Source organism: Coptis chinensis, chromosome 4 (genome assembly GCF_015680905.1).
Source record: "Coptis chinensis isolate HL-2020 chromosome 4, ASM1568090v1, whole genome shotgun sequence".
Classification (NCBI taxonomy): Eukaryota; Viridiplantae; Streptophyta; class Magnoliopsida; order Ranunculales; family Ranunculaceae; genus Coptis; species Coptis chinensis.
In genome coordinates, this window is record NC_141459.1 from 52,268,169 (window position 1) to 52,289,498 (window position 21,330).

Here is a 21,330-nt window from a genome sequence, read left to right on the forward strand (position 1 = left end):
TCAACTAATGGACTGAGGCGCTCTTATGCCAAGATGGAAGCGAAACTCGAACAAGAAAGAATTCATTTTGAGAAAGAAAAAACTGAACTCGTGGCCAAAATAGCGAAGGCCGATCTCAAACTGGTTGAAACTGATAACAATATGAATTATTATGTTTCTACTATGAATATTTTCAAACAATACCTTCCTGCAGATGTTATCGATTAGCATAACCTTCATTCTGATGATGAGAATGATATTCCTTCCGAAGCTGCCCTTAATGTTAACCAAGAAGTTATCGAAGCTGATACTGAGGCTACCAAGACTGAGAAAAACACCAATGATGACGATGTGGCCACAATTAAACCCTCAAGACTATGGCTTCCCCAACTCTCATTCTTGACTCATTTTGTCTTTATCCCTCTACTCTAGAGGGAATTGACATGCTGGCTGATGTTGATTTAGCTCTCGAGGCCAGATGTAATGTTCTCAATCAAGCCAACGACTCCACCACTAGCTAAAATTTGTAATATTGATACAATGATCCGTCTATTTTGCCTTATTTTCTTAAACTCCCTTTGAATTATGAAAAAAATCTTCTTGCTTGTTGACGTTTGCTTATATATGTAATATATCTGTTAATAGCTTTTAATACTTAGTAAAAAAAATCTGAAAAGAAAATTAGACTTTTAATGCTACTCCAATTAAAATAGTATCGATTGATACTTATTTAGAAGATTAATTTTGGTTAGTTGCTTCAAAAAATGGGGACAGTCTTTGGGGCGACCAGTTGCGACATAACTTAAGCTGTCGCAATGATCCAGTGTCCTCTGTATTACTTAGTTTAGCAAATTTTATTAGGTTTAGATATCTTATCCTAATCTATCTGTTTTTTCCTTTCCTTTATTGGTAAAATCCTCCACTGTTAACAGTGTGATTTCATAAGGGAAAGTGAACAATTGATCCTTCTCTCCGGTTGCAGCACGTCATGTCTTCTTCTTCACTACCTTTTGGTTTCGGTGCTGGAAGAAACCAACCTTTCTTCTCTCCAGTGGCTATGGCCAACGCCTTGAACGTTGTACCTCCTCCAAAGGAAGTGCCTTCCATAGCAACACGAAAAGTTTCCTACGCTGACAAAACGAAGGAAAAGCTTAAGAGAACAATGGACCTCTCTAAGCTCCCCACCCCCTCTTTGAAAGGGGAAACACCTTCTATCAAAATTCCACTTTCTTCAGTTTAAAAAGGTATGGACTTTTACAAGTATGCTCTGGTTGGGTGAATTGATCTTAAGGACTTGAAAATGGAAGTAGTTAGGCAAATTGTTGCTGATCAGTAGGGAATGAAAGTGAATGTCTCACCCCTCGCTAGGGGATACCTTCTCTTTCGGTTTGAAATTGAAGAAGAATTTCTCAAAGTTCAATATGGGGGACCTTGGTTCATCAAACAACAGCTTGATCATTTTAAAAAATGGTCGCCGAATTTCAGTGTTGAAAAACACAAGCATTCTTCAGCTCTTGTATAGGTTCATTTCCCTGGCCTTAGTATGGAGTACTTGGAAGTGGATATACTAATGGTGATGGGTAGAACTCTGGGTTCCCCTATTCAGGTGGACAAGAATTCTATTGAGCGAGATATGGGATATTATGCTAGCATCCAGGTGGATATAGATTTGGCAAAAAAAACTCCTGACCAAATCCTTGTTGAAGTGGAGAAGCAAAACATTGAATTATGGCAAGAAGTTTAGGTGGGCAAGCTCCCAAAGTTTCGTAACAACTATAAGATAGTTGGGCACCTAATTACCAACTGTAGACACCTACACAGGGAGCAAGAAAAAAATGCTTGAGATATTTTACACAAAGCTAGCAAAATAGCGTCTGACAAAGCAACTGATTATAAGACTATGTCAAAAAGGCAGAAGAAGAGATGGAGACAACAGAGTAAAGAGGTTGTGATTACGGGAGTAAATGTAGCCTCAAGAAGTTGTGATATTTGTGCTAGTGCGAGTACAACTAATCCTACCCAAAAGCCATCGGCGGTGGTGATCCATGTCCCTACGGAAGGTGGAGTATCTGCGCCAACAGAAACCCCTGTAGTAGTGGTTAACAATGAGCAAACTACAGTGGAAAATCCTATCCCAACTGTAGCAGTGGAGAATGATGTCCATCTTATGAGCAAGTGACCATTGGATCTGAACTGGTGCTATTCCAGGACCAACAAAGTAATGTGCCACACACAAGCATTTTTGTAGGAATCCCTGCTGAACAACTGAGTACCTATAACTCTTTTGAGATCCTAACAAATGATGACTCGGACCAGATCCAGATAACATCAGAAGCTCTTGTGGTGAGGCAATGATGGGCAGACCTTGTAGAGGATAATGCCACCACCATGCTGACTGATGTGCCAAAGAAAAATGTGCAAAGAAAGAAAGTTGAAGTGCATCCCCCGGATCCTACTTCACATCCTTCTACCAGGTCACAAAGCCAAGTTGCTCAACCCCTTATCCAATGAAGAATATTTATTGGACTATAAGAGGTGCTAGGAAAGATAAAGGTATTGATCGACTTAAAGAGCTCCTTCAGTCTCATAATCCTGATTTAGTATGCCTTGCTGAACCTCTTATTAGACCTTAGCTAGACTTCCTTGATAGGGTTATATACTAAAAGTATTACTTTTGTATTAACTCTAATTCTTTATATTTTGAATAATAATCATATGGGCAAATGTTATGCATATTATATATGTTATTAGTTATATGCATGTGTCTAATACTTTATGTTATAGATGATATGGTGTGAACACACAGAAGATCATATCATCAGTACCTTATAAAGTATAAGTAATCGTTCACAACCTAGATGGATTTGGACAAACCATTGGTACGGTTGTAGTATAATCTAGTATTAGTCTATCTTGACTATAGGATTAAACTAGTACACTTTATTTGTATTGAATAGGACCAAGTGAGGTTGTTTCTCCTTATACTGACTATATAAGAGAACAAACGGCTCTGTTATTATGGATGCTTGTCCTCCTAATCCGGATATAATAACGGACACTTACGTGCATTGTACATTACTTTAAATCATCAATGAGTGAGATTCATTGGTGAATCAACAAACTTGATGGATTGGATAATGACATTGTATGTAAGGTGTGATGTTGATTATAGAAGGAATCATTGTCCCAACAGAAGTCGGGTTGATGATGTCCCTTTGAGGATCTCAAAAAGATTGTCATGTAAACCCTGCAGGTGGATTTATTCCGACATGACAATGTGGTTGAGTGGTACTATTCAAGGACATAAGAAGTTGATTAATGTAGTTGTCAGTAACTTGACTTAATAAACGGACATTCGATATCTTAAACATGAGGAGATCAACGAGCATATAATATGGAGCCCATAAACGCTGACACATAATTTGGGATTAGGGCGGTAGTGCAACAATGGCCTTTAGTGGAATAAGCCATTTGTTGACGGACTTGGGCCATGTGTTCGGGGCGAACATGGGAAGCCCAAGCCCGTCAGGAGGCCCAACCCTAATTTCTCTTCATGGTCCCTGTTGTAGCCTATAAATAGAATACTCTTTCTCTCTGGCCAAAATTCATTATTCATTTCTTCTAAAAAAAGGAGGCAAGAAAAGTAGATCTGAATTAGTTTCTGATCTTGAGAGAAAGAAGGGGATTGGTAGATCGTTGTCCACACAACGTCCAATCTATTCTAAAGGAATACAACAGACGATCAAGAGGTTGATTTCGGATTTCATAAAGCTTGGATTCTCAGAGTTATCTAAACCGATTCTCAAAGGTATGTTTTCCAATCACAAATCGTGAGAACCCATTGATTCCACTGCGCATGGTTCTCGCGGTTTATAGAAATTTTGCATTCTGAATAACGGTTCCTACATCGATATCTTAAACACAGGGAGAACAACAAGCATATAATATGGAGCCCATACATGTAATTTGGGATTAGGGCGGTAGTGCAACAGTGGTCTTTAATGGAATAAGCCATTTGTTGACGGACTTGGGCCGTGTGTTCTGGGCAAACATGGGAAGCCCAAGCCCGTCAGGAGGCCCAACCCTAATTTCTCCTCATGGTCCCTGTTGTAGCCTATAAATAGAAACCCTTCTCTCCTGGCTGAATTCACTATTCATTGTTTGAAAAATAGAGGCAAGGAAAGAGAGAAAGAAAAGGTTGGTAGATCGTTGCCCACACAACGTCCATTCTAAAGATAGGAATACAACATAATATCAAAAGGTTGTTGATTTCATAGAGCTTGGAATCTCATAGATAAGAAGTTGATCTTCAAGGTATAATTTCTATCCAAAACCGTGAGATTCCCTTATTCCGCTGCGCGTGGGTTTTCGTTGTTCGTAGATCATTCATTGCAACCATAACTGTTCCTACATCCCTGTCTATAAAAGGTATTAGCAATAAATATCATGGTGTTTGCTTACACAATGACAATCATGCCCGAATTAGGAACATTTGGGTTTTTTACAAAGCTAAGCTAAGTGTTACCCTCATCAGTTCCTCAAATCAACAAATTATTGTTTTAGGAGAGGATGTTTTTGTAAATTTTGTCCATGCCAATTGTTCTCTGGTGCACAGACGTAGGCTTTGGGACCAGCTCACACTGATGAATAATGGCAGTCCATGGCTCTTAGCAGGAGACTTCAACGTTGTTCTTAGATATGAGGAAAGAAAAGGCACCAATCTTCCTAACAGAGCAGCAATGCAAGAGTTTTAACTTTTTTGTTAATGCATGTAATCTTATTGAATCGAATTTCAAAGGGTTAAAGTTTTCTTGGTGTAATAACAGAAGGAGACCGCTTAGAGTCTTATCGAAACTGGATAGAGTCTTCTTTAATGATGTTTGGAACCTGGAATTTTTTGGTTGGAAGTACTTAGTGGGGGCTAGACAAGCCTCGGGCCACTCCCCTCTCGTGGGGAGCTCTCCTAGCATCCCCAAGCCAACTAATGCGCCTTTTAGATTTCTCAAAGTCTGGCTCACGCACCCTTCTTTCATGGAACTAGTCACCCACAGCTGGAACCAAGGTGTTGAAGGAGGCCCTCTACAGAGAGCAATGAGGAAGCTTCAGAGATTGAAAAAAGATATCAAAAAATGGAACTTCGAAGTTTTTGGGAATGTTGATATTACCATTAGAAAGGCACATGAGGCTTTAATAAGTGCTCAGTTATCGGCAGAAGACACTAATAATGAATCACTCATTTCTCAAGTGATTCATAAGGAAGTAGAACTAGACATTGCAAGGGATAACAAAGTAAATGCACTGAAACAGAAAAGCCGAATCAAAACAGATGAGGATGGGAACAAAAATTCTGAATACTTCCACAACATATATAGGCTTCGACAGGGAGCATCTTTGATCACCGAACTTCAAACAGAGGTGGGGACTCTTATGACTGATCAGGATCAAATTAAATAACACATTGTCCAATTCTACAAAGACAAATTCAAAGCAGCCCCCATCCTCCATGATGATCAACTTATGGGTCTAATCCCTAGACTCATAACTCAGGAGGACAACTATAGCCTCTCAAAAACTCCAGATTATATGGAAATTGAACAAACTGTCTTTAGCATGAATGCTAATAGCTCCCATGGTCTCAACGGCTTCTAAGGGCACTTCTATATCAATTGATGGAGTATTATTAAGATTGACATTTGCATGGCAATTCAATCTTTCTTCATCAGCAAGATCCTCCCTAGCGGCCTTAACTCCAATTTTATCACTCTCATTCCAAAAGAGAAAAGTGTTCGCAAACTCAGTCAGTACCGACCCATCTACATGGGTAACTTTCTCTTCAAGATCATCACCAAACTTATGCAAAGGAGGTTGAATGTGATTGCTGATAAAATTATAACAAAGGAGCAAGTGGGTTTTGTTCCGGGAAGATCCTCCCAATCTAGTATTGCCTTGGCTTCTGAACTAATGAATGAGCTTGAACTCAAAAGATATGGAGGTAATATTGCTATGAAGATTGATATTTCTAAAGCCTATGATACCATGTCATGGGAATTCCTTTTTAAAGTCCTAACTGCTTTGGGCTTCTCACAAGGATGGATGCAGTGCCTTCACTCTATTTTTTACTCGGCACAAATCTCCATTATGGTAAATGGAGGACCGGTTGGTTTCTTTCATATGGAGAGAGGTTTGAAACAGGGTGACCCTCTTTCCCCTCTCCTTTTTGCAATTGTTGAAGACGTTCTGAGTAGAAGATTAACTGATCTCACAGTAAAGAAAATGCTTAAGCCTGTGGTATCTCCGAGAGGATGTCCTACTCCTAGCCACTTGCTTTTTGCTGACAATATTATAATTTTCACAAATGGCCATATTAGAGGTATCCGTCATCTCAATTCTCTTCTTGAAAGATATCAAGAGTCCTCTGGCCAATTCATGAATAAAGCGAGATGCAAGATTTTCTTTGGTGATTCCTCTCATCTCAGAAAGGTCAGAACTATGCAAGAACTTTATATCTCTGAAGGCCTTTTACCAGAAAAATACCTTGGGTGGTGGGTAATGGTGAAAAGATTGATTTGTGGAGGGACAATTGGCTCCAACCATCATCCATCAAATCGTTTTTAAACCTTAGCTCCCATAACCTAAAGGGATGCACTACCAAGGTGAGTTATTTGTTGAATAATAATGATTAAGTCATTCCGATGCCTCTCTCGTCTATCTTCTGTTCTACTGGTCTAAACATGACGGTTCTTCGAGACATCTCACAACCTCTCGATTACTTGGTATGGTGCCCTGATCTTAAAGGATCCTTCTCTTGCAAATCAGCCCATGAAACCATTAGAAAGCATGGAACCACTATTGCTTGGAACAAGCTTGTGTGGAACTCCCATATACATCCAAGAGTGGCTGCTACAGCCTAGAAAATCCTTAAGGGGTGTACGGCCACAGATGAAGTCATTCAAAAGAAAGGTGTTTATCTAGTTTCTATATGCCGGTTATATGGAAAGCATTGTAAAACTTTAAAACACATCATGTGGGAATGCAAATTCTCTCAAAGTATATGGAAGTGGACTGCAACTAAGTTTGAAGTCTATTAGACCCTTCGATCCTTCCCACATGCGTCTAAATTTACCAAGCTTTGGAGTTCCAAACTTAAACACTTGTGGAATGCAGCTCTCTTGGGTGTCCTGATGGTTCTTTGGAAAAACAGAAACCAGATAAACTTTGAAGGAAAGAAGCAAAATCTCATCGAATGTAAGCACTCGATCCAGTATCACATCTTCACAACCTCTCATCTGTCCCAAGCAAGCAACAACTCTTCTTACATAGATATTGCTACTATGAGAGCATGGAACTTAATAAACAGGCCGAGAGATGCGCCCACGAGGAAACAATGTACATGGGTGCCACCAGAACCACCTGTTATGAAGCTAAATACCGATGGTGCTGCTTTTGGAAATCCAGGCCCATCTGGTATTGGTGTTACTTTCAGAGATTCTGAATGTGTTTTTAAGCTGTGTTTATGCAAAAATATTGGGATTAGATCTAACTTTAGGGCTGAATGTCTGGCTACCATTGAAGATATAGAGCTTGCTATTAGTAGGAGATGGTTCCGGTTATGGATTGAATCTGATTCTGAACTGGCAATCAAAGCTTACATTAGTGGGAGATTACCATAAGACTTGCAGCCGAGATGGAGGAATCGCTGTACCAAAATTCAGTCTATTTTGTTCACTTCAATTTTTGATAAACGTAAAATTAATAGTTTTACTAATGAATAAAGCGATGAAACTCTAAACGCAAGTAAAACTAAAACTGAACTATACTCGTGATTATCAAAGATTTCTACTCTCGATACTATTGAAGTAGAGTTGGAATAGAAGATTCGTTCCACTCCTAGTTCTTTAGCATTCAAGTTTCCTACGACTATCAATCCTACCAAAGTCAATGAGAGAATTACGAATTATACTACGAAATGCTACGGAATACTAAGGTTTGAATCTAGAATAAAAATTAGGGGGGAATTGAATCCACCTTGAATCCAACTTAAGAAACTAGCATAGATTGTTGTAATCCAATTCTTACGTTCTTACGGTAAGAATTGGTCGTTCTAATCCCTAATTATACATGGCATCTCTACTAATTCATCACTAGCACGTGAGGATATCCACCCATTCTCATGGCGAATCAACGACCTTCTAGAGTGGAATAGACTCTTACAACGATTCTATACTTACACAATCAAGTTTTCATCAAGGCTTCATCAAACCCCTCTAATGGAGGTTTAGCCTTGATTCATCAAACTATCATTTCCATATGAAATTGAATACGACATAATATAAAGATTCTAGCTTTATTAATTTTAACTAAACAATAATTGAAATCTAAATTAACAACTAAGAAATCATTCAATAACAAGAATCGAAATTAATCTAAACAATCATTAAATAACAAAGATCGAATTTAACAAGAACTAACTATTTTTTTTATCTAATGAATGATACTCAATGATTCAAATAACTAATCTGAAACAAGGAATGAAGCTAATTAATGGAATGGAAACTAATTAATTAACTAATTCCAAAAACTCAAAAACTAGATCTAGAAGCTATTCTCTAATGGCTACTCTAATGGCTTTTCTAACCTAAGCTAATTGATACTTAAGAGCTAAGCCTTGTGTGTGAAAATGGAGGAGACCAGATCCATATTTTCGTGCATGGGCTGAGGGTCTATGTTTTGGGCCGAAAAATCGAGCCCAAAGCCCAATTTCTTCAGTCCACAGGGACCTTTTCAGCTGGCTTTGACTTCAACAGGTTTTTCATCCACTTCTACTCCTCTGATTGGGTCAAGGTTTAGACCATTAGAAATCTCTTTTCGAGTCGGCCATTTTGACATAAGGTACACCCAATTCTGAGTCCAAAGATACAGTCTTCGGAAGTTCTGCTGACTTTTGTGTGCGGTTTCTGCCCGCGTTGACTCTGACTTTTTAACTTCTGACCGGGCTTTACAAAGGCTTTTTCTCCTTGAATCTTGGCCTTTAATCACAGAACTTCTTAGCAACCAACCCTTGCTCCTTATATCGCCAAAGTGGCACATTTCTGCACATAATTGACTTCAATGCCTGAAATACATAAAAACACGTAATTAGCATTAACTCTTATTTATTACTCTCATAATTGGTCTAAAAGTATTATTGTGAAGGGGTTAAAACTACAGTTTTGGGCTCTTATCAAACCACCCCAAAACAGCATTTTGCTTGTCCTCAAGCAAATATGAGAAATTAGCATAAGTGACCACAAATAGAGTTCTAACTAATCTCGTTTCGCCGAGTGCGATTGCATTGACCATATGCAACAAGGACTTAAACCACTAGGAATTCCATAGTGGAAGAGTTATAGCCTCGTGAGAGTTTTCCAGCGAAGGTACTCATAAACTTCATCTATACTACAACGACTCAGAAATAAAACTATTGGTTTCTTATCTATGGCTCAATTATCTATACATCTCACTAGCAATGAATATGAAACAATCAAGTCGAATCCTAAGCTAATATATGCATAATAATCAATCATCTATAAATAAACATATATACAATGAGTAATACTATGAGATGAACTAGCAGGTCTATTTCTGAAAACTCATAATAGCGTCCTTAAGTAGGTCCTCATATAAATGTCAAGACAAAAACCACTCTAATTTTTTCGCTCAAGTTTCGTTACTCCAGTGTGCAGTGGGCACACTTTACTTACAATCTCAATGACACACAAGGAAGCCGGAGTCGATCAAACACATCTGCCACTTACTATCACACTAACCTATTCCTAATTGAGGTAGATGTCTTTATTAGGTGTTGTGGAAATTAGGAGATGGTTTTAGAAAGAAGGAAATGGATATTCAAAAAGGACAAGTCTGAGATAATAGAGGCTTCATATTATGTAACTAGAGAAACCCTTGTTCTTTACTTTTGCTTCTACACTTTGTTTCCATCCTTAGCCATATTTTTTTTCTTTTTTCTTGGCTTTTGACTCCTTGATTCTATTTTTGGAATTCTAACTCTTTATTTATTATTTTTTTTTATTTGGATGGAAACTTACTTTTCTCATCTGAAGCGACTAACAAATTCTTGATTTCAAAGGTTCTTCCCTTTTCTATTCTTCGTCTCTATTCTCAGACTTATTCAAAGAATTGGGTAGGTTGATTTTTTATTTTGTTTTGTTTTGTAACAGGGTAAAGGATTTGCAGTTTATGGAAGGCTCAAGAAAGGCTCAAAGGGGCGACTAGCGGAAAATAATTCATAGGTTTGAATTTCTAGCTATATCGATCCAAAGAGGGCCGAAATTCTCGCTTAGGATATGGTATAGTGATCAAGCAAGTGGACGTGTGATTTTTCTATCTGGATTTTACTTCTCCCTTGTGTCATTTCTCAAATGTTTCACTCATATAAGGCTTTAGGCTATATTCTCATAGGATTTGTAGAATAAGTACTCTAGCCTAGATTTCAGAAACTTACTGCCAGCAATCATAGATACTCATGTAACATATTTATAGATAGATGCAAGGATTATTACCTATATATTAGCCTAAATTTCTAAAACATATTCTAATGCAAAAGCTACGTGAGACTTCTAGATTATTGAGAGCATAGAGAAAGAAAACAATACCAATATTCCTAAGTGTATAGCATACTTTTTATTTATACTTTTAAAATTTTAAATTTTTGGGTTAGTTAGACTTACCCCCCCCCCCCCCCATTACTAGTTACAATTAGTGTTACCCCATTTTCAAAAATTAGTGATACCCCATTTGAGTGATCTAACGGTCAGATTTCTTCATCTAAAAAAAATATTCATCTCGTAGCCGTTGGATCTTGCAATTAGGGGGGTATCACTGAAAATGGGTAAGTCTAACTAACCCTAAATTTTTTTTTAACTAGAAAACAAGTGCATATTATACATATCTATATTCTAACAGATGCCTTAATTACACGTGTTTCTATGCCCCCCAAACAAGAAGCATGTTTTGTCCTCAAAGTATTTAAATAAATAGGTTAGAGAAATATCATTGAAACGCATGAAATTCTGGAACATCTGCAAAACAAGGTTAAACATACTAATATAGAAAAGAAAAACTGATGCAACTCTATAAGAGTTCCACCCGTAATGGGGTTAATGAGAAATAATTTGCTTGGGACATAAGCAGACACTAACTGAAATAAAAACTAATATTAACTCCTGTTTAAGCATTTTCCTCATTTCCCTTTCCAACGAGAGGAGGTTCCTTCGCATCCTGCCTTGCCATGATAACTTGCCAAGCCTGCCACCGTGTGTCATCAACTTGTGCTAACCTGTCTAGTGTTACTATGTCTGATCGGGTGTAAGGAGCAACCAAATGAGGGTGCACCTGCCATCCCGACCAAGTCATTACTCGAAATGAGCGAACCACCCAATTGGTGGGTCTCATGACTTCAACCCTCACTACAACAGAAGGTATCTGTTGCAGCGCACTCTTTTGCAATGCCAAATTTTCGTTAGTAAAACATACCATTTGCAACGCCTAATGGCGCTGCCAAAACATTTCCGTCTTATTAATACCACTTTATTGGGATTTAACTGTGGTCATGCTAACTAGCGTTGCAAAAGCTTCCTTTTGAAAATTTTGTTTTCGTGGAATTTAATTTTTACTGAAATTTTTTAGCACTAGCTACGCCACAGTGGTTGCAAAAAAGTATTTTGGCTTTTGCAACACCCATGGCGTCTTTAATATATTTTGTATTGCAATTTCTTTTTTTGTCCCATTTTTTTTTTTACCATAGTAATTGCAACGCCCAATGGTGTCACGTAAGGGCATAATATTGGGCGGGATTGTTTTCGCTGGAAATAGTTTTCGTGATCCACTAAAACACCCTGCCGCTAAAAATTTGGGAACCCAAAAAGAAACCCTAAAACATACACTACCACTACTCAAAAAAGAAAATCATTGTTCATCGACTGACGAGATCGATCCGTACTACAAAATTTGTAAGGCTCAATTTTTAAGTTAATATCTTCATCTTCAAATTGTTGCAAGCCCCTTTTTTCATTATATTTTTTTTTCTTACTGATTTCATCCTTTCTTAGACCATTGGTCTTGTTTTAGCTTAAATTTGGTGAATCGGCGACATCAAAGCTTCTTTGGTTATTGATTATAGAATGGTATGTCCTATAAATTGAGAAAATCTCCTCTCTTATATACTTCAAGTTCCAATTTTCGATTTTGAATTTTGGAATTAAAGTTCCAATCTTTAAACGAATTGAAGTTTGAAGTTTTCGTTATCAAAGCTCGAATCTTTTTTAATGATTTATTCTATTTCATGCTCCATTCTCTCTTACCCTCTAGTCATAATTTATTTACCTTTTTTTGTGTTTATCTATAGAAATTAAGGTTCTCGCCATTGTTTATGTACACAATCCCCACAGTGCTTAAGGTTTTAATGAACTTCTTAGTAATGATTTCATTATTATAAGTGTTTAGAGGTTTACATTTTAGTATGTGATATGCGAATGCATTGAGTAGCTTGGGGTGAACCATAGATGTATTTCACTTGGTTTAATATGCTAGAGTTACTGAAAGTCACCCTGCCTAGTTATGTCCCCTTTCTGTGTTGTAGTTTAAGGCATTGATTTCTTTTTAAATAACTGTGATGACGCACATGTTCTAGTTGGGAAGTTTATCTCAAAGTAATAGCAGGTTTGGTTGTGCGAGTTCTCTGTGATGTTACCTAAGGCGTAGAAATCAAGGTGAGGTGCTAGGGTTGCACTCTGGTTGCACTGGCGTGCCTAGGCATCTTTGTGACTTTAGTATTCAGAGAGGGGAAGTGATATACCTTTGTTTCTTTTCACTTTCATGAGTCTTGTTTGGGGTGTAATTTTGGACCTTATGTTGCCCTTTCTTGTAACTGAAGTGATTTGACTTGGTATTGGTTTCCATTTATGGGTGATTAAATTGAAGTAGGTGCTTATTGATTTATGTAATGTGCGTGCTTAGTGAGATGACTTGTGTATGAAGACCGAGTTGCCGTTATCTTTCTCTGGTTTTGGTTGGTTGTCAAACTTTTTATCATGTGTATAGATTTTACTGGCCATAGAAGTAGGTTGAATACAATTTTGTAATCCATTGTTGAATGCCACCTTGTAATGCATTGTTTAGTGGCATATTTTAGTCCTAGCCATATACTGTTAAGTGTCGAAGAGATATATTCTCTGTTTTTATATACGAGTAAGGAAAGGTTCAATTAAATGGTTGGCAAGTCGAGTAGCTATTTGTTGTTATATAAATACATAAAATTTGGCTAGACATACCATTTTTTTTTACTTAGTTGGGATGATTAAATGTCATTATTATTTTCTTATAGTGACCCTAATCTTAATGCGACACTCAGTATTTTCATGTTTTTGTCAATGTGGATTGATTTACATAATAAGGCTAGTAGATATTCTTTTCTGCTATAAGAATATGTTAGTTTTTTACCTTGTTTAGTTTGTCGAAATAGCGGGTTAGTTTAATTTTGGAATTTATTACACGTTAGTTCTAGTGTGTTCTGCTTTAGTGGATGAGCTGCTAATCCTTGTAGTAAAATTATAGGTGATGATATTCTTCATTACACATGGAGTACCAGTTACATATGTTGAGGATGCTCGATATCCATATAGAGATCAAATGGAGGACTGCATCAAGTTGATCATGTAGGAACTGAAAGCTAGAGGAACTGCCAATAACCATATGTCCATACTCTTAGCTTGCTTACCAGGTTACTGGGACATCGAAGTTTTAACTCTACTTTTGATGATTTCTTTTGAAAGAATTTATTTCATTTCTTCTCAGTGCAAACTAAAATGAATTTGGTTATTCATTTTTTACTTCCTTTAATTGAATCAAATCATTTTGTTTGTTGGAAAGCGTACAAATTATGCTTTTTCTTAGACATTGTTTTTACTATCATGCAAGGGCCCTTTTTTTTTGCTCTTTCTTAGATTGAGCAGAATAGCTTAAGAAAATTTCACTCATAGCATCATACTTCTAAAAAAAAACATTATGTCTCTTTGCAGACTTTAGTAACTTATGTAAATAACATACAATGCAAGCTTCTTCAAATTTGTGAATGGAAAAACTATCCTCTTAGTAGTAATTATTTTATCAATTATCGAGAAGTAACTTTTCTGAATTATAGATTTGTTGTAAAATACAGGATCCTAGTGCTTTTACTAAGATCTAAATGTTATAATCTACTATTCTAAGCTAACTAGGAAATTAACTTGTTATGGTGTATGAGCAATATACTGTGGGACCTTTATTAATTTCTATTTCAATTGTATAATCTAGTAACTTATATACCAAGGGCTTATGTTTTTCAGAGTCGAGTTGGTCGTGTACAATGGTTGAAGCCTTATATTGATGAGGTTCTTGTTGAGCTGGGACAGAACGGTGTGAAAAATCTCCTTACAATTCCCGTAAGGTATGTTTCTATGCTTCCAGATAAAATGAGAGTCGGTGATCATTGTTAGTTCTAGTTAATGTTAGTTGTTAGCAAAGAGTTGGTATTGAACCACATTCATATACATTTTCATGCAGACTTCATTGTATCCCTGTGCCTATAGGTGAATGTTTATACTTTGAAATTGCAGCATTAGTGAGTTAGAACTCAAATAACTATGACCCTGTTATGTAATTGTATTCCATAATAGGTTAGAGAGGAGCTGGAATAGAGAGATTGTCTGATAAGAACAAGATATGCAGAGTAGAGTCTATTACCACATATAATGGAGGTATGTCAAATTTGAACTGTACCATCAGCTATAATGATGAAATCTATTCATTCAGAGGAGGAAGTGCATAGGAGGAAGGGCTAACAAAGCTGAAAAACGTATGAAGAGCTAAGAACTACAATGGAGGAGATGGAGGCCCGTCAAGCTAGAATGAAGGCTTGGATGCTAGAGTTGAGAGTCTGTTCTCAATGGTACGTAGCTTGAGAACTTTAACAAGTTAAAAATATGGATATCTGATTATTTTTTTATTGCTCTATTAATGATGCTCTTTGAATTGGATATGATGCACTTTTGAGGCTAGTATTCAAATTGTTTAGGTTTTGGTGGAATGATGAGGGTACCATGGAATGAATAAAAATATTATATAGTAAGTAGTAAGCTATTGATAAGTAGTCTTAGATTCTTTTTGGTTACCCTTGGGATTTTCGTGGATGAACTACGCTTAATAGGGACATTGTTGTTAGTAATACAAGCTATTGGAAGGATATTTTTAGTAGTTTATCAGGAAACTAAAATGAATATTAACTCTCAAGTTTGATTATGAGAAAAAGCTAGAGTTTTGGCACTCCCTCTGCAACTTAAGACTAAGGTTCAAAGTGTTACTTATCCTTCCATAAGGTTATTCCCTTGAAATATTAACTCCTTGAACTATAACGAACATTACCCTTCCTCTCCTTGTTGTCACACAACCAATCAAAATCAAAGTATAGCTAGCTCTAACTAGAACTTCACTTCTATTGTATTTCGATATTTCTGTATTGATAATCAATATCAAGTGGATTGTTTGTATCTCTCTCTGTGATTTTATTAACTTCCCCTGCTTGTAACAGTTGAATTTGACGAGGCATAATGACGAGATTAATAGTAAATGATACTTGTAATCTACAAGTAGGAATTGGGTGATCCACTTTAGATATAACTTGTCTATTATAGATTTGAGTTGGTAAAAAGAGTTTCACATGTATTGCTAATTACTTGAGTGTGCATTAGGTTTATTAATAATGTTTCAATTAAATATACTTATGTGACTTTTTTCATTCATTATACCAGATTTGGTTGAAAGTTGAAAGTAGTTGATTGATGAAGAAACTTCGGGCGGACGCTACTCAAATCATCATATTATAGAGCAATTTGTCTAAATTTAGTTGATTATTGTTAAGAGTATGTGAGATGATATTTTCGCAAAAAATAATTAAGTGGATTTTTTAAGATCTTTTGTAATGAATGATTTTAGTTAATTAAATACATTTTGTTACGATTTCTGGTGAATTGTTACGGGGATATTGTTTTATGTATAAATTGTAATGGTTTGGATTGTACAATTACATGAATTACACAATTTACCATATTAAATGCATCACCAATGAAGCAGGTGTTTTCATTAGGATTTTATATGGTTAGCAACAATTTTGGTGTGGCTAAAAGCTTTGATTACGTACAATAGAGACACCTTTTGCTACGCGTCAGCGCCTATAACGCTGCTAAATGTTATGACACTTTTTGCGATGCCTTATGTGCAGCTAAATATTCATACTTTTTGCAACACCAACAATGTAGCAAAATGTTTGTCTTTTGCGATGCTCAACAGTGCAGCTAAAGTGGTAACTATTGCAACGCCATTATCGTCGGTACAAGCTCTCTATTGCAACCCCATGCGTTGCAAATAATTTGAAATAATTTTATAATTGATTTATTTTCCAAAAGAGAAGTAGCAATGGCAATAGTGTATTAGCACCGCCAAATGGCATGGCAACAAACTAGGATCTTTTGCGACACCACTTTTGGCGTTGCATTTGAGCATTTGTGACCCACTTTTTAGCAGGGTCTTTGTGACGCCATCTGGTGCATAGAAAATGAACTTTTGCAACGCTCTAAGGCAGTTTTTGCAACGGTGTATGGTGCTACAAGGAACCTATTCTGTTGTAGTGCCTTTTCCAATCCGTGAAGTGGGTACACAATTCAGGTAGACAACTGAGTATGATGCGGCAAACCAAAATAGGCATAAGAAGATACTTATGTCGCATGCTTTGGGCTCTCTTAAGACTAGCCACTAATACTCGGGGAATGCCATATCGGCGACGTCCCTCAGCTAAAGCAAGGAAAACGTCACCAGCGGTACCATTTGCAGAAGTAAACTGTCAAACCCCTAAAATGTTCATCAAGATGAATAACATAGTGGTGTCTACATTTAGGGACAGGCTACCAAGGGCTATGTTGCAACGCCCTTGGTCCATTATACGAAATACCCCTCCCCCATAATACTCATGGAAATATGTATAGTCATAGAGGTATGCATTATCAATCATATATCCCCACGTGTGAATAGGATTAGGTATTGGTATTCCCGAAACTAATGCTACCACATACTTATTGAATTCTAGTGGTGTGTCATCAACCGTGATGGAGAATTCTTGTTCTCCATCCTGGTTACAATAAAACTTAACATTATTGTAAAAAAATTCAGTAAGCTTAGGTGAATACGGGTCGTCTTCACTTACCAGAAGATGCCTCCATCCAAACTGCATGATCCTTTCGCGGAACCAATGTCCATAAGTCTCGCTCCCCAACAAGTGTTCGAAAGACTGCTCCGGTATTACTATAGGAGAAGTCATCACAAAACTACTCTCTAGAACAGCTGCAACGATCCTGGAACAACCCACAAAAAATTGGAATTTTTTTTGCCCACGGGGTTCTGGGCGCGGGGTGCGCTCAACCTATGCCTGGGTAGGGCGTGGGGTGCGCCTTGGTGATTTTCGAGTTCTAAGCACTTGGGCGCAGGGCGCGCTCACTTTTTGCCTGGGATGGGCGTGGGTCGCGCTCAGGATGAAAACTAGAATTCCAGTGTTTTGGGCGCAGGTCGCACTCAGCTTTGGGCTTGGTAGGGCACGAGTCGCGCTCCGAAGAAATTTTGATTGGCAGTGTCTAGGGCGCAGGTGGCGCTCCACTGGGGCGCAGGTGCGCTCCAAGGTGCTGAAATGCAGAAGTAAGAAGGAAAATAAGGAAAACTTGGGAGGGAAAGGTGAGAGATGAATGTGAGAGATGTGAGTTTTGTGTGGAGAATGAATGAAGTTTATATAGGTTTGAGTTTCCAAAACGAATCGGGAAGTTTCCAAAAAGTTTTAAGGCAATTGCTAGAAACAAAAATTTCTAAAACCGGAAACGGAAACAATCCATAGTCTTGATTCTACTACAAGCCTAATATCTCTTAGACTGAATTTTGAATAGTAACTTCTAACTCTTATAGATTCCATCCTACCACCACATCTGATCATAGGCATGCCAATATTGGAAATATTCTCAACAATCACTCCAAAACAACTTCGAAAAATGAGGATCATCTAAAAATCATGCTAGAATAAATAATACCACCCCTAAACAATTCGGGAAGGTGGTATTAACAATAAAACAACGCACAATTTGAAAATAACCACATTATATTAAAATTAAAATTCAAACAACATTTAACTACCAAATTCAAATTTAACTACTAAATTTAACAACTTAACATCCAATCTACTAAAAAAAATAAAAACAACATCAAAACAACAAACAACAAGAAATCTAGCTACGAGATGAGAAAGGGATAAGAATAGGAAGTTGAGTGATCAAGAATGGAAAAACCAAACACCCCACCCCCAAAAAAATTTTATAGAACAGAGTTTAGAAAATTTGTTTTAAACGTGGGTCTTTTAAAGTCAGATTCTCCTAGACTTAATATGGGATCGTTTTAAGTCAGATTCTCCTAGACTATGCACACCCCTAAACAAGCAAGAAACTGGGGTGGCACAAAATAGATGATACGTGGTCAACTATAAACTAATAGTTGAAAGAGTTGGGGGTATAGCCATAAAAATATGATACTAAATGCACCTCCAGGCATAATGAAGTTGTATAATTGGAAGCAATCATGTAGAAGAATGAAAAAAACTTATGCAACCCATCGAAGAACATATGCAAACCATCATGTTGTAGCTGTGTTAAAAAGTTAGAATGACCCAAAAGATGAATTAGCGATACTTTAGGTGAGAAAGTAATGAAGTATGGATCCTGATGTCTTTCATGAGGCTCAAATGAGGAAAAATAAGACAAAGTAAATTTTTCACTATACTCGGTCAAAGCTTGGCTCTCAACTACATGAATGGTGTACTCATGGGATTGTGTGCTAGGCAAACACTCTTCACCGTGAGGGTTGAAAAAATTATAGAGTGTCTCTGAGGCAATAGGCTCAAGTGCAAATTCTAGGTTCCTCTGAAATGGTAGGTGAATTGATGGTTTAGTTGTGATAGATGGTTGGATTTTAGGAGGTGGTAACTCAGGTGGATGGTGGGTGGTTGGTGGTTCATCAGTTGGTGGATCCTCACACTCTCTTAAGAAATCATTGAAGTCTTCATCTAGCTTAGTTGTATCCATCAAATTGTGGTTTGTGGCTTTATCTATAAGAATTTCATCTATGTTTTCCATTGTTATTTCCTTAGCTGCCAAACTAAATTTAGATTCACATTGCTCTAAAGATGTTACTTCCTTTAATTTCTGCACATTACCTTGTTCATGCCTTATATTAAAATTGTTGATTTCTATTTCCTCACTCTCGTCCTCTAAAACAATATAAGTTTCCTCAATGGCATCATGGTCATCCGAAACAAGTCCTACAGAGTCGTCTTCAAGAATTTCCTCATCCAGGTTGTGTGTGGAGTTAATATAATGGTTAATGGGAGGGTCATGGGAAGGTAATGGTTCATCTTGTGTGTCGATCTCTAGCAAGGTTGAAAGTTCTGTGTTAGGTGAAGGGATCATGAAAATCATTTTGGCTAGATTCTGAAGCATAGTTTGGGTTTTTGCATTTTGTTCTCTAAACGTTTTTCCATTGTTGGCTATTTGTTGGGAAATTTGGTCTGGGAAGGGTGGCGAGCTAGATGGGTGGGTGATTTCTGGCATGGTTGAAAGGACTGGCGTAGATGAGGTTAGCATCAATCTTGTCCGTTCTAGGTTCTGAAGTATTATTTTGTTTTGGGCCATTATTTTATCAAATGTTTTTAGCGAAGGGGAAACTTGGTGGTGTGGTTCTGGTTGGTACAGTGTTTGATAGTCATAGTTATTGGCGTTTGAGTAACTCTGGTTGATTTCATACTGTGCTGGGTTAAGTTGACTCCATGTATAGTTTGGATGACTAGAAACTCTTGATTGTATTGGTTACTATGAAAATTTGAAAATTGAGGCTAATAATTATTATTATATTCTATAGTAGGTCCAAACTCTTGGTATGATGGGCAATGAGAAGCCCAATGGTAAGGACTATCACAGCATGAACATGGTGAAGGGTTTACATAATAATCACATGATTGTTCATCTACATATTGATATGCCATATTGGTTTTAAAAAATATATTCTAAGACAATTAATATGCAAACAAAACTCTAACTATAAATTTCTAGATAGGCATGTGCGTTGACGTTTACTAAAAAGAAGCCTGATTATACTAGAATTAAACTCCTCTGACAGAAGAGGCGAGGAGTGGAAGAAGGAGTACCTGAATGCCTCCTTGCTATGTGTTTGAATAGCGTCTTGTATACGCGATCTCAATGTTTATAACAAGTTAGAACACTGAAAACCTTGAAGAAATGGAAGTTTGAAACAAACCTATGGAAATCGGGCAGTTTTAGTAGAGGGCGCAGGTCGTGCTCAGAATAGGCATAGGTAGGGCACAGGTCGCGCTCAGGTCAAGCTGGAGTTCCTGGCATTTGGGTGTGGGTGGTGCTCCAATTTAACCTTGGTAGGGCTGGTCGTTTCGAGGAAAACCTCAAGGTCCAGCGCTTCCGCTGGGCTTCGTGTTTTGCCTTGGCAAGGCGCGGGTCGCGCTCAGCCAAAACGTGGAGTTCTAGGCGCTTGGGTGCGGGTAGCTCTCCAATTTAGCTTGCCCAAGGCGCGGGTCACGCTCCGTGTAATTCTTCGAGAAAAATTTTCGATGCTGAAATGGACAACCACAGTGAGAATCAAACAAGGGTGGGTGGGTTATGGGACTTTGGAAAACTAACAATTTTAAAGAAAACAATACTAAAGGGAACTAAGATGGCAGCGGCGCTATTTGATAAATGTAAAATTGATAGTTTTACTAATGAATAAAATGATGAAACTCTAAACGCAAGTAAAATTAAAACTGAACTATACTCGTGATTATCAAAGATTTCTACTCTCGATACTATTGAAGTAGAGTTGGAATAGAAGATTCATTCCACTCCTAGTTCTTTAGCATTCAAGTTTCCTATGACTATCAATCCTACCAAAGTCAATAACAGAATTACAAATTATACTACGAAATGCAACGGAATACTAAGGTTTGAATCTAAAATAAGAACTAGGGGGGAATTGAATCCACCTTGAATCCAACTTAAGAAACTAGCATAGATTGTTGTAATCCAATTCTTACATTCTTACGGTAAAAATTGGTCGTTCTAATCCCTAATTATACATGGCATCTCTACCAATTCATAACTAGCATGTGAGGACGTCCACCCATTCTCATGGCGAATTAACGACCTTCTAGAGTGGAATAGACTCTTA

General features: G+C 37.4%; 1 protein-coding gene across 1 annotated transcript; it reads left to right on the forward strand.

The window, feature by feature from the left end:
* Nucleotides 1–7,160: 7,160 nt before the first annotated feature.
* Nucleotides 7,161–7,649, forward strand: LOC147503910 (uncharacterized). Its single transcript, XM_086605006.1, has one exon. The coding sequence runs from the start codon at nucleotides 7,161–7,163 to the stop codon at nucleotides 7,647–7,649; it is 489 nt and encodes a 162-aa protein (XP_086461132.1).
* The last annotated feature ends 13,681 nt before the right edge of the window (nucleotides 7,650–21,330 follow it).

Coding starts and splice junctions, on each gene's coding strand:
- LOC147503910 (XM_086605006.1), top strand. CDS start 7,161: ATGGTTCTTTGGAAAAACAGAAACCAGATAAACTTTGAAGGAAAGAAG.